The following is a 14,656-nucleotide window of genomic DNA, read 5'->3' on the forward strand; positions in this document are numbered from 1 at the left end:
TTGAACTGTACATATAAATTGTTTTCTCACGCACCCCCTCTGAGTCTTCTTGAAATTAAAATTGGGCATTAGCTTGACATAGCCCGCTCTCTTTGAGATAGCCGTAGGTGCTTGTCACCCGTTGAAGGATTTTAGTCTACACATATTTTTAGGCGGGGTAGCACCACCAGTTAAGCCGGAAAGCAATGCTACCGGTACAATGACCCTCATTGGCTCGAGTTGTCCGCTCGAGTAAGCCAGTCTAGATACCTTCTCCAATAGGATTTAAACCTAGAAGAACAAAACTCATGCCGGATATCCCTAGTAGGTTCGCTTTATTTGCATCACGTGCATTTGACTTAGCAAAACACGGCATAGGGGCAGGGTCTGTATAAGACAGGTATCCTCTTTGAGACCATCATGTTCACGTATGTGCCACTTGATACATCATTTGGAAGGCTTACTTGCATTGTCCACCGGTTTTTGAAAAAAAAATAGTGTAATTATTAAAAATAAAAATAAAAAAAAGAAAAAAAGAATATTTCTCCTAGTTTAGTGCAAATAAACCTTTTTTTAAATATATATATATATATATATATATATATATATATTTGTAGTAGTCTGGTGTGTAGTTAGTAAGTAATTAATTTTACTAAACAAAAAAATAAACAACAAAAAGGAAAAACGTAACCACGNCAGTCTAGATACTTTCTCCAATAAGATTTAAACCTAGAAGAACAAACCTCATGCCGGATATCCCTAGTAGGTTCGCTTTATTTGCATCACGTCCATTTGACTTAGCGAAACTCGGCACAGGGGCCGGGTCCGTATAACACAGATATCCTCTTCGAGACCATCATGTTCGTGTATGTGCTACTTGATACATCATTTGGAAGGCTTACTTGCATTGTCCTACCGGTTTTAGTAAAAAAAATAAGTAGTAATTAATTAAAAATAAAAATAAAAAAAAGAAAAAAAGAAATATTTCTCCTAGTTTAGTGCAATAAACCTTTTTTAAATTATATATATATATATATATATATATATATATATTTTGTAGTAGTCTGGTGTGAGTTGTAAAGATTAATTTTCACAAAAAAAAATACAACAAAAGGAAAAAGTACCCAGCTCTACCAAACTACGCGGGTTCGATTCTCACCGGATGTGAGATACGTAGGCAACCTCCATCGGGTTCAGCCCACATTTTTCAAAAAAAAAGGGGGGAGCATAGAATTCCGCGTGTGCATAATATTTTCGAAAAAAAGGGAGAGCCTATTTTGGTCAAATGCTGAAGGGCCATTTTTTTTTTGTACAAAAAAAAAATATTTACTTTATCCATATTTATTCACCTTTTACCATTTTGCCCTTATGTCTGGCCATTTTTATCGAAGCAGCTTTAAACCTTTCCGGAAGTACCGAAAGACTGTTTTTGCAAAAGTAACCATTTTTTATCTAGTTTTGTCTTGTTTCTTTTTCTGAAATAGCTTTGGAACCCCTCTAGGAGTAACAGAGGGTCATTTTTGTAAAAATAGTTTTTATTTATTTTTTCTACTTTTATCATTTTGTTCCTGTGTTTGGCTGTTTTTGCTGAGACATCCTTTATGCCTTCTATGGAAGTATCAAAGGGTCGTCTTTGTAATGATAGCCGTTTTTCCGTTATTATCATCTCAACTTTTGTGTCCGGTAAAAAAAATAATAATAAAAAAAATATAGATCGAGTCCTAAATTGGCAAAATAATAATAATAATAATAATAATAATAATAATAATGAATTGTCATAATTTGCATGTAGTTTAGGTAAGTCCTAACCCTTTTTATCTTATCCAGGATCACCATGAGTTCTCCACTAAGAAGCAGTCAGAAAAGGGTAAGGGACGAGACACCTCCAATGTTCTTAATCAGAGATAAGACCCCGAGCAGTCTCTGTAATTGGTGGGCTAGTTTTGCTACATGGGAACGGAATCGAGTATTTAAGCACCTCAAGTTCCTCACAAACATCATGGGAATTAAGCCTAACAGAGATTTAATCGAGTCTCTAGTGGGTTTTTGGGACCCCGCGAACAATGTCTTCAGGTTCAAAGATTGTGAAATGACGCCCACATTAGAAGAATTAGGTGGGTTCACCGGATTGGGGAGAGACCTTCGTGGGAAAAAGCCTGCTGCTCCGAGAAAAGTTGGTGTGAACAACTTTTTAAAGAAATTATGCCTCCGTCGAATTCCAATGGTTTGCTTCAACGAAGGTTGGGTTCAGTTGGAATATCTCTATGACAGGTTTGGGGACGAGAAAGGGTTTGAAAATTTCTCGGGCATAGAATTCGTCAACCAGTTGAGTTACGACGCTTGGAGGGAGTTGAGAATCTTCGCGTTCATGATATCATTTCTAGGGATCATGGTCTTTCCAGAGCGTGGTGGGCGCATCAGAATTCGATTGGTTGCGGTAGTCTCGTATTTGCAAAGTAGCAAGGATCATACCATTCTTCCCATGATTTTGGGAGATATTTTTCGAGCTTTGACCCGATGCCAAGAGGGTGAAGATTACTTCGAGAGATGCAACATTCTGCTGCAGATGTGGTTCATAGAGCACCTTTATCATCATTTAATGGTAATAAATTTCAATGAAAACGGGCTGAATTACATTGGATGTCACCCAGGCAGGGCCGCAAGTTGTAATCTTCCAGATGTGGTGAGGGCCTGGCAGAAATTACTTGGTTCATTGAATGCGGATAGAATCACTTGGAACTATTATTGGTTCCCTTCAGCTAGGGTCATGCATATGTCGATGTATCGCCCGTTCTTCATACTCATGGGTTTCAGAGGTTTCCAGCCCTACGCGCCCCTACGCTCATGCGCCAGCTAGGGAGAGAGCAAAAGAGGCCCCCGATTGAGGACATGCATCCGTTTGTGTGGGAATTCAAGGGAGAGGAACCTCCAAGGGAGTCTTATGCACAAAAGGTTTGGTTTGGTGGTCGATTTTCTGATATAGACGAGATGGTAGCTAATCGTGAACGTGGGAAGGTAAGCCTCGCATACCTTGAGTGGTTTCACAACCAGGCTATCCCCGAGCAAAGGCCAGAAAGATCCATACGGCATGCAGTTGATTGGGAGGAGGAGATAGAGGCCAAAGTTAGAGATACCAGAAGGGAAGTGGCACAAGAGTTCCAATCTCGTATTGACACTTTACAAGAAGATAAGGGAATTCTGGAGACAGCCATGGACATACAAAAGGCTGATTTTGAGCGGGAAAAGGCTCAGTGGGCACGAGAGAAGCAAGCACTCAAAGCCCAAATTCAAAAGAACAACATAGTCGCAACCGCTCAGCAACAAGAAGAGAGAGAAGCCCAGTTCAGGGTAGTCCGTGATCACGAGCGTAGAGGTTTTGCTCCATTAATCCAAGGTCTGAGGGATCAGATAGGGGGAGTTGAGTCAAGCAAGGAGAGCCAGATCGCGGAGTTCGAAATAGAAAGACATCACTACCAGAGTATGATCAACCGGTTGGAGGGGGAGTTACTAGAAAATCGGCGCCAGAAAGATATGGCCTTGGACCGCGAGCGTGATGCGCTGGATCTAGCTGAGACCCGTGGTCAGCAAAATCAAGAGCTGCATGTGGCTCAGGAATACATTAAGGGAAAGATCCTCGAGGTAGCCACGTATACCTCAAGAGCTTGCATGAGTTGTCAGGGAATGACGCCCGAGCGGTTTGCAGAAGTATCTTTGAACGTTGCTCGTCATATATCTGCAGACTTGGAGAGGATATACCGCAATGTTGGGGGTCAGCCGCAGGAACAAGCGCCTTGATTACAGTGATGCTGGTGGATTCTATTGCAAAGATCAAAGTCTTCTTTTAGTTATCAGTCTTTTTTCATTATCCTTTTGTTGTTTTTGAGTCAATAAGAGTCTTTTGGTGTTTTGAGTCTTGTTATTTCGCCTTTTATCCTAAGAAGTCTGTTTGAGTCAGGTCTGGTCTTGTTTATCTTTATGTAATTCTTGCTTTTCGAGTCTTGTATAAAAAATAAAAAAATAAAAAAAAACACGTTTATTATTATTATATATTGAAAATCAACGAAAAAGATTTTTGTTTAAGAAAAATTCGGAAATGAACCAAAAAAGATGTTTGTTTTGTAAAAAAAAAAAAAAAAAGGGGTTAATGTACCTGAACTACGTAATGATCTGATTCATGCGGCGACATGATACGTAGGCAACCCACAAAAGGTTCGATCAAATATTTTTCAAATGACACTAAAGTAAGGGATCAAAATAAGGCGAGTGAAAGGAGGAAATAACAGTGTGAAACAACTGATAAGCCGGAATGAAACATGAAGCCTTCCAGAAGCATATTAGAGATGATGATATTTTAGGAGCATAGCATATCTACGTGTGATTCTTATCTGCAAAATGCTTAACTCTAACACATTTGTTGCCTCTTAACTAGTAAGCTTAAGGTGGTTGGTTTGTGGTGAAAACTGGCAACACATCATTACTTCACAAGATCTAAGGGAGCAGTGGTAATGGACAATAGTGATGAAATTGAGTTGGTCAGTGACAATCCGCAAGGTCAGTCAGTTGAGCAAGAGTCGGAGGAAATAAGAAAATTGAGACAACAATTGTCAGATGTATATCAAGCTTGGGTTTTCGGTCGACCTCCACCCCAGGGTCCTTCAGAGGGAACTTTCACCGTACCCCAGGCTACTCAAACACCGCTCCATGCAACAAGCGATCCCATTCTACCACCAGGGTATGTGCCAAACTACAGCCTCCATGCTGCCCTCGGTACCTCTAATATGCGACCTCCAGTCGCACCGGTTAGGAACACCCCTCTCGTCGTGTCTGGCGCACCGGTATATACAATCCCGCCGCCACCACCTGTGACGAGGCCAAACAATGAGCCACTATCTCATGCTTATGATGGCCAATACTATTCTCCAAATATAGCTTTCGGGGTCTCGGCTCCATACAATCAGACTCCTCAGTACGAATCACCAATGGAAAATGAGAAGCCTGCCACGAGGGTTGAGCCAGATGAGATGGCTAGGAAAATGAAAAGTCTTGAACAAAATATAAAGAATATACAGGGACTAGGTGGTCACAAAAGCGTTTCATTCAGTGATCTATGCATGTTCCCCCACATCCATTTGCCAAGAGGGTTCAAGACCCCGAAATTTGAGAAATATGATGGACACGGCGACCCCATCGCCCACTTGAAAAGGTACTGCAACCAGCTGAGGGGTGCAGGAGGAAAGGAAGAGCTACTGATGGCTTACTTTGGGGAAAGCCTGTAGCTTCTGAATGGTTCATTGACCAAGATATCTCTCACTGGCATGTTTGGGATGACATGGCCCAGGCCTTCGTCAAACAATTTCAGTACAACATCGACATTGCGCCGGATCGTAATTCTTTGTCCAGTATGAAGAAAAAGCCGACCGAAAGTTTTAGGGAGTATGCCATCAAGTGGAGGGAGCAAGCGGCTAGAGTTAAGCCACCCATGGATAACCACGAGTTGATTGCTGTTTTTCTGGAGGCTCAAGAGCCTGATTACTTTCAGAACATGATGTCCGCGATGGGTAGACCTTTTGCAGAAGCAATCAAAATAGGGGAGATGGTCGAAAATGGCCTCAAGACTGGCAGAATTGTAAGTCAAGCTGCTCTCAAAGCCACCACCCAAGCTATCCAAAATGGGTCGGGAGGTTTGGCAAACAGAAAGAAGAGAGATGAAGGGTCCATGATGGCTTCGGGATCTAGGGAGTTTCAAAGAGGGGCATCGCACCCTTATGTGCAATTTCAGCAGGGGCAATCCAGCTACCCTCAACATTATTATCCCCCGCCGATTCCTCAATACTCTGTGGGCCCACCACAATATACAGTGTTCAATGCTCAATCATATGCTCGGCCTCCCAATCAGCAGGTACGGGCACTAGCTCCGAGGGCCCCCCGACCTCAGCAGCAAAATTTTCGGGCACCTTACAATGCTCGTCCCAGGCAGGATTATGGTCGAGAGCAGAGGCCGGTAGAAAAATTCACTCCATTGGCTGAATCATATTCTAGTCTATTCCAGAAGCTGAAGCAAATGGGCGTAATTGGACCCATCGCCCCCTACCATATGCATCCCGATTTGCATGGATTTCAAGCAAACGCTAGATGTGAATATCATTCCGGTGCCCCAAGGCAAGCATTGATGACTGTTGGACTCTAAAAAGAGCCATAGAGAGACTCATTTCCGAAAAACTGATTGTAGTGACGAATGGCGAGGACCCTCCTAACGTGACAAATAATACGTTGCCAGCACACAATGATGTTCATTTTGTTGGAATTATTGGCCGAGACCAAGAATACAAGCCGGCCGGTCGAGCAGAAATGACAGTGGGTGCAATTCAAGAAGGAGCAGGTCTGGAAGTAAGTCCCAGCCGAGATGTGCCATTGATTGTGAAAGGCACCCAGAACTCGAATAAGGCAACTTTATTTGTTCCAAAGATCTCGAGGTTGGAAGTTCACTCTAGTGTTCCAAGCCCAAGGTTATATGTACTTGGAGGCCATCCCGTCAAAAGGGAGAAGCAGGGAGGTATGAAAGGTATAACAGAGCCTATCGTAATCAAACCTGCCATGCAACTCCCTGTAACCAACACAAAAACCACTCCTTGGAACTACAACAAAATGGCGATGACCTACAAAGGCAAGGAAATCATAGAGGAAGCGGGGGAAACTGGAGGTTTTACTCGAGCAGGGAGATGTTACTCTCTAGAAGAGTTGAGGAAGGCCAAGCAAATTAGAGAAGGCCATTTGCCAGTAAAGAAGCCAGTCACTGAAGCAGATACGGAAGAGTTTTTGAAAAAGATGAAAGTTCAGGATTACTCAATCATTGATCAACTAAGAAAGACTCCCGCTCAAATCTCTCTACTATCTCTTCTCTTACATTCCAAAGAGCATGCCCGTGTACTAATCAAGGTCCTGAACGAGGCACATATCTCAGAGGAGACCACAGTGAATCAGTTAGAGAAGATGGCCAACAGATTTTTTGAGGTGAACAGAATCTCCTTTACTGATGATGAACTTCCCAAGGAGGGAGCCGGGCACAATAGGGCTTTGAACTTGATGGTCAAATGTGAGGGTCATTATGTAAAGCTAGTCATGGTCGATGGAGGCTCAAGTGTAGATGTATGCCCTCTCTCTACCTTGCAAAGCATGAAGATCGATACAGACAGAATCCGACCCAGCAATGTTCGCATCTGGGCTTTTGATGGCTCAGCAAGAGATACCATTGGGGAGATCAACCTCACCATGACGATTGGGCCAATTGACTTTGAGATTGTCTTCCAGGTAGTGGACATGGCCACTTCTTATAACTTTCTTCTTGGAAGGCCATGGATCCATACGGCCCGAGCTGTGCCATCCACCTTGCATCAGATGCTCAAATTTGAACATGACAGGCAAGAAATTATTGTTCACGGAGAAGACGAGTCTTCCATTTATAAAGACCCGTTAATCCCCTGTATTTAGGCCAAGGAAGGGTCTGAGTCCATTGTCTATCAGGCTTTTGAAGTGGTTGTTGTGGACCATGTCGAGGAAGGAAAGCCTATTCTGCATCCTCGTCTTTCCGCCATATCTGTAATGGTGGCTGCAGTTATGATGAGACAAGGTTATAAGCCAGGAAAAGGCTTGGGGGCATCATTACAAGGAATTTTGGAGCCTATTTCTCCGTTCGGTAACTAGGGTACTTTTGGATTGGGCTTCAGGCCAACACAAGCAGACGAAAACAAAGTCAAACACCGCAAAAAGCATGGATGGGTCTTGCAACAGCCTATCCCTCATATTTTCTACACTTTTGTCAAGCCACGACTCCGAGAGGGTCAAAATTCCTCGGCGCATGCAAACATTAATGAAATTTGCCATGGCCTCAGCGAGATGTTTTCTGAAGTGAATATGATCCAGGCTGGTGAAGGCACTAGTCATGCCGATATGCAACTAATTGACCCAGACACCATGCTCACCAACTGGGAAGCAACTCCTCTCCCCACAAGGAAGGAGTCTTGGTAGTTTGCTTTTGCAACTTCTTTTTTGTATTTTGGGTTATTTTCAGGGTTGTAATCCAAACATCTCAGTATGATTGTTTTGTTTTGATGTTAACCCTTCTATCCTTTCGAATTCAATGAAATGCAGTTCAGTTTCCTGTTAAGTTTTCTAGCTTTTCCTTTTCCTAATTCCTGTCATTTTATTTCCATTTCAGTTTTGTTAATGCCGGCTTTAATAATGCGGAATTCACGCCCAGATCTTAAAAAGCTGTCTAATATCGAAATAATGCATCAAGAGGTTGAATATGATGAAGATGAGGTTGTTGAGGAAATAAAAAGAGAGTTGGAACAATTTGAAAACAATCCTAAGCCAAACCTCAATGAAACTGAGCCGATTAATATCGGAAGTCCTGAAGAAGTTAGAGAAACGAAGATAAGCATTCACACTGAACAAAAGAGATGCCTCGATTCAACTTTTATTTGAATACAGAGATGTGTTTGCATGGTCTTACGATGATATGCTAGGTTTAAGTGCTGATCTGGTGGTTCATAAGCTTCCTACGTATCCTGGCTTTCCACCAGTCCAACAAAAGCAACGAAAATTAAAAACAGACATGAGTGACAAAATCAAAGAGGAAATAATGAAGAAACTAAGCGCCAATGTGGTCAGAGCTGTCCGATACACTACCTGGGTGGCAAATGTTGTGACTGTGCCAAAGAAGGATGGAAAAACTAGAGTATGTGTCGACTATAGGGACTTGAACAAAGCAAGTCCAAAGGATAATTTTCCTTTGCCAAATATCCACATTCTTGTAGATAATTGCGCAAAACATGAGAAACAATCGTTCGTGGATTGCTATATTGGGTACCACCAAATTCTAATGGATGAGGATGATGCAGAAAAGATTGCTTTCACCACGCCATGGGGTACTTATTGTTACAGGGTCATGCCATTCGGTTCAAAGAATGCAGGGGCAGCCTACATGAGGGCCATGACCACCATTTTACACGACATGATGCACAAAGAGATTGAAGTATATGTCGATGATGTCATCATAAAATCAAAGACACAAGCTGATCACGTGTGTGATTAGAAAAAGTTCTTCGAACGGCTTCGAAGGTATGACCTTAAGCTTAATCCAGCCAAGTGTGCATTTGGGGTTCCGTCTGGGAAACTCCTCGATTTTATAGTTAGCCGGAGAGGCATCGAATTGGATCCATCTAAGATAAAGTCCATTCGAGATCTCCCACCCCCAAAGAACAAAAAGGAAGTCATGAGTTTGCTCGGGAGGTTGAACTACATCAGTAGGTTCATTGCTCAGCTCACAACCACGTGCGAGCCCATCTTTAAGTTGCTAAAAAAGGATGCCTCTATCAGGTGGACAGACAATTGCCAAAAATCTTTTGACATGATCAAAGATTATCTGTCAAAACCCCCTGTACTGGTCCCGCCTGAACCTGGTAGGCCTTTGTTTTTATATCTATTGGTGATGGATAATTCCTTTGGATGCGTTCTGGGGCAACATGATGCAACAGGCAAAAAGGAACAGGCAATCTATTATTTGAGCAAGAAGTTCACCAATTATGAGGTTAAGTACACCCTTTTAGAAAGGACATGTTGTGCCTTGACTTGGGTCGCTCAGAAGCTGAGACATTATCTTTTGGCCTACACTACTTACCTCATATCCAGAATGGATCCTTTGAAGTACATCTTCCAAAAGCCAATGCCCACTGGCAGGCTCGCAAAATGGCAAATCCTGCTCACAGAGTTTGACATCGTCTATGTCACTCGCACCGCGATGAAAGCACAGGCTTTGGCAGATCATTTGGCAGAGAATCCAGTTGATGATGAGTACATGCCACTTAGCACATACTTCCCAGACGAAGAGGTCAACTCAATAGAGGAAGTGGTTCCAGACGATCACCCTGTATAGAAAATGTATTTTGATGGGGCTGTCAATATCAAAGGAGTTGGGATCGGGGCAATCCTCATCTCACCTATTGGACATCATTACCCTGCAACGGCCCGACTTCGGTTCTTCTGTACCAATAATACGGCAGAATACGAAGCTTGTATCATGGGTTTGAAAATGGCCATCGATCTGGATGTGCATGAACTATTGGTTATGGGAGATTCTGACTTGCTTATCCGGCAAGCCCAAGGCGAATGGGAGACTCGAGACATCAAGCTTATTCCGTACAGACAATGTGTGCAAGACTTGAGCAAAAGATTCAAATCCATCGAGTTCAGGTACATTCCCAGGTTTCACAACGAGCTAGCCGATGCCTTGGCTACTTTAGCCTCGATGCTCCCTTATCCAGGCAACACTCATATTGATCCACTAGAAATCCAAGTTCGGAATCAACACGGTTACTGCAATACAATTGAGACAGAACCAGATGGTGAACCATGGTATCATGACATAAAACGATTCCTGAAAACAAGAGAATATCCATAGCATGCCAAAGGAGATCAAAAAAGAACTATAAGGCGGCTCGCCAGTGGTTGCTTCTTGAATGGGGAAATTCTGTACAAGAGGACCCCAGATTTAAACTTGTTGAGATGCATAGATGCCACAGAAGCGGAGAAGATCATGAGTGAGGTGCATTCGGGGGTATGCGGACCTCACATGAATGGATATATTTTGGCGAAAAAGATTCTGCGGGCAGGGTATTATAGGCTTACTATGGAGCGAGATTGCTTCAGTTTTGTTCGCAAGTGTCACCAGTGCCAGATTCATGGTGACCTGATTCACTCGCCTCCTTCGGAGTTGCATCCCATGTCCTCTCCTTGGCCTTTCGTTGCTTGGGGAATGGATGTTATTGGGCCAATCGAGCCAAAGGCTTCAAATGGGCATAGATTCATTTTGGTTGCAATTGATTACTTCACCAAGTGGGTGGAGGCCGTCACTTTCAAAGCAGTCACCAAGAAAGCAGTGGTATACTTTGTCCATTCCAACATCATCTGTCGCTTTGGTATCCCAAAGACCATTATCACTAATAATGCAACCAATCTAAATAGCCATCTGATGAAGGAGGTATGCGAACAATTTAAAATCATGTATCGTCATTCTACCCCTTGCCGACCAAAAGCCAATGGAGTCGTTGAAGCGGCGAACAAGAACATCAAGAAGATTCTTAGGAAGATGATCCAAGGTTCCAGGCAATGGCATGAAAAGTTGCCTTTTGCTCTTTTAGGATACCGCACGACTGTTCGCACATCTGTTGGTGCAACTCCGTATCTGCTTGTATATGGAACTGAAGCTGTAATACTCGCTGAAGTCGAAATTCCCTCTCTCCGAATTATTGTGGAATCAGAGATTGAAGACACTGAGTGGGTCAAGACCCGATTAGAAAAACTGATGTTGATCGATGAAAAACGGCTAGCAGCAGTGTGTTTCGGCCAGTTATACCAGCAAAGAATGGCACGCTCTTACAATAAGAAAGTGCGCCCAAGGCAGTTTGAGGTAGGCCAGCTAGTTTTGAAATGCATCCTTCCGCACCAGGTTGAAGCTAAAGGAAAGTTCGCCCCGAACTGGCAAGGACCCTACATCATCAAGAAAGTGTTACCAAAAGGGGCCTTGCACTTGGTAGATGAAGAAGGACGGGTACCAGACATGACTATTAATGCAGATGCAGTCAAAAGATATTATGTCTGATATACCCACTGTAGAATTTTCACGCATTGATTTTCTCAAATCGAAGTGATGAAGGCTATCATTTGCTAGCTATTCCAAATAGGTGTCACCCTTTTGTTAATCCTTTTTGGGCAGTATTTGTCTTCCTTGTTTCTCACTTTTTAGAACATGTGTACTTGTAAAAAAGCCGAACAACAAATCTCTGAGTCATTGAACTACGTCCGACCTGATTTCGAAAGGATACGTAGGCAGCCTTACCCTGGGTTCGGTCCCATCAGAAAAAAAAATCCATATTCCCAATACTCCAAAACTGGGGCAGAAGTTTGTTTATTTTCACGGTTTTTCTGTAAAAACGGTTCCAAAAGTTGTAATTCAGTTCAAGGTTCATTTCGCCTTTTTACCTTTCAAGAACTTCTGATCGATGTTTTTTTTAGAATGTTTGAAGTCCCCATGCCAAACGCGTTGGGTAACCTCCCTCCTGCAGTATCTTATTCAAAAAAAAAAAGAAATAAAAATGAGAGAGTCTTATCAGTGAAAACCCGTACGGGCACTATAAGGCGACAGTGAGCAGAGAAATGAGAGAGTCTTATTGGTGAAAACCCAGATGGGCACCATAAGGCGACGATTAGTAGAGAAATGAGAGAGGTTAGTTAGCGAAAACCTGCAAAGGGCGCTACTAGCCAAATGAGGGCCTTTGATTCTCCGGCATGAGCACAACCAAGACAAATTCAAGATGAACATTTGCGGCAGATTTTGAGAATTAGACAGCTTAGACGGATCAGGCGTCCAGTCCAAAATGCATGTCATGATTCATTGAAGTCGGCACATACCTCAAGATAAGTCTCCCTATTCCTTTCCTCGAAAGGGACACCTTTTGTTTAAAAACTGTTCTTTTTCACTTTCAATTATTATTCCGTTTTTTGCCATAATTTTTCTTTGAGTCCCTTTCGGTCTAATCCTGCATCAAAAGAGAAACAAAGAAATGGCTGCAAAACTAGCTACAATTCCCCCGTAATATCGAGCACAATTTGGGGCATATATGGCATTGGCGAAGGCACGAATCCATCTGAGATCTCATTTGATAAAGCAAACAAAGTGTTTTAAAGAAACTAAAAAGTCGCATGAGCAGGACCTGCTTCATGAGAAAGTTGATAAGCACTACGGACACAAATTGATACTGGGTGCAAGACAACTGAGTTTGATTTTAAAGAAAAAAAAATACATTGCCTTAGAGACAAGGGTAGTGGTACCATGGACATCTGGGTATGAAACAGTTGGGGGAAATAATGTAAATCCAAGGTCTCTAGAAAATGATACAGAGCAGCCGAGCATCTCGGTACCATGCTGACAGAATCGGTTCTTCGACAGCAGTGGCCGTGAATCAAACTACTCAAGGCATCAAGGCCACAAACCAACCACCACTTTGAAAACTCATAAATCTCTCTTTGTTTGAAGCAGGAACAAAGCGGTGCAGAATGGAAATTCTAAAAGATGAACGTCACCAAACGTAAGCTTCTTAAAATCTCCATTTTTTCTCTTTTCAGCATGCATCACTATTGTTCACACCTCCCATTTTCATAGCTTAACTCAGGTAGAATCTTTTCGCCTAGGGGATCCAGCTCATAGTTCCGAGTAGAAGTACTCTTCGCTCAGGGTGTTTTACAGAGCTTAACTCAGGTAGAATCCTTTCGCCTAGGGGGATCCAGCTCATAGTTCCGAGTAGAAGTACTCTTCGCTCAGGGTGTTTTACACGGCTTAACTCAGGTAGAATCCTTTCGCCTAGGGGGATCCAGATCATAGTTCCGAGTAGAAGTACTCTTCGCTCAGGGTGTTTTACACTGCTTAACTCAGGTAGAATCCTTTCAACAAGGGGGATCAAGCTCGTAGTTCCGAGTAGAAGTACTCTTCGCTCAGGGTGTTTTACAGAGCTTAACTCAGGTAGAATCATTTCACCTAGGGGGATCCAGCTCATAGTCCGAGTAGAAGTACTCTTCACTCAGGGTGTTTTACACAGCTTAACTCAGGTAGAATTCTTTCGCCTAGGGGGAACGAGCTCATAGTTCCGGGTAGAAGTACTATTCGCTCAGGGTGTTTTACACAGCTTAACTCAGGTAGAATCCTTTCTACTAGGGGGATCCAGCTCATAGTTCCGAGTAGAAGTACTCTTCGCTCAGGGTGTTTAATGTAGCTTAACTCAGGTAGAACCGTTTCGCCTAGGGGATTCAACACTTTATCAGTAATACAAGGATACCAACCCATAATTACATTCCTTCCTAGTGGTACAAGGCTCCTACCCCTGGCTACGTTTCCTTTCAGTAATATAGGATACTGTGCTATAATTCCACTGCCATTGGTAACACAGGGTGCTACCCTGTGGTTGCGTATCCTCACATAGCTAGTTTATATTACATTCTTTTCCTTATTTCAATAAATTAAATAGTTTGTAGCTTTCTCTAATAACTCACAAAAGTTTCCTAGTGCCAGACTGGGGCAGAAAATTTTTGTTCGTTTTGTTCGTCTTTGATGGCTTCGCAGGCTCTGCCGCACAACCCAAGTGACGATTAAAGCTTGCAGTTTCAGTTTCTCATCAGAAGAAAGAAGTCCTTCGATCACACGATAGTCGGAGTTAGCTTTGATAATGTGTCGGCAACACAACTTCTCAAGTTTCATTTTCTCAAAATTCTAATCCAGAAAGCAAGCAACCGAGATTGAGTCATAATCTCTTCTTTAAAGAGAATCAAGATCCAGTCTAAGGTCAACACAAGAGAGCAAGTCAAGAATCAAGATTTGACTCCAGAAGACACGTAGATAGGAATTTTGTACTCTTAGTTTCCAATAGCCCGATCCTAGCCCACTCACCTTTCTCCAAGATTGAAGTTAGAACTAGGAGTCCTAAAATCTTAATGAATAGACTTTTTTCCTTGTTCCTTTTCGTGTGAATTACCCAGCGGGGAATTCAAAACTTGTGGGGCCCGCTTATTCTGACTAATTGATCCATTTGCAAAAAGAGGGCCTTCCTCCTTCTTGCTTGAAGCTCGC

The 14,656-nt window shown here is 42.7% G+C and overlaps 1 protein-coding gene across 1 annotated transcript; it reads left to right on the plus strand.

Annotated features, from left to right (window-relative positions):
- Positions 1-5,458: 5,458 nt before the first annotated feature.
- Positions 5,459-14,237, plus strand: LOC109237923. Its single transcript, XM_019404317.1, has 5 exons — positions 5,459-6,113; positions 6,209-7,410; positions 7,468-7,672; positions 11,178-11,313; positions 14,153-14,237. The coding sequence occupies exons 1-5, from the start codon at positions 5,459-5,461 to the stop codon at positions 14,235-14,237; spliced, it is 2,283 nt and encodes a 760-aa protein (XP_019259862.1).
- Positions 14,238-14,656: the final 419 nt, after the last annotated feature.

This window comes from Nicotiana attenuata, unplaced genomic scaffold, assembly GCF_001879085.1.
Source record: "Nicotiana attenuata strain UT unplaced genomic scaffold, NIATTr2, whole genome shotgun sequence".
Taxonomy (NCBI): domain Eukaryota; kingdom Viridiplantae; phylum Streptophyta; class Magnoliopsida; order Solanales; family Solanaceae; genus Nicotiana; species Nicotiana attenuata.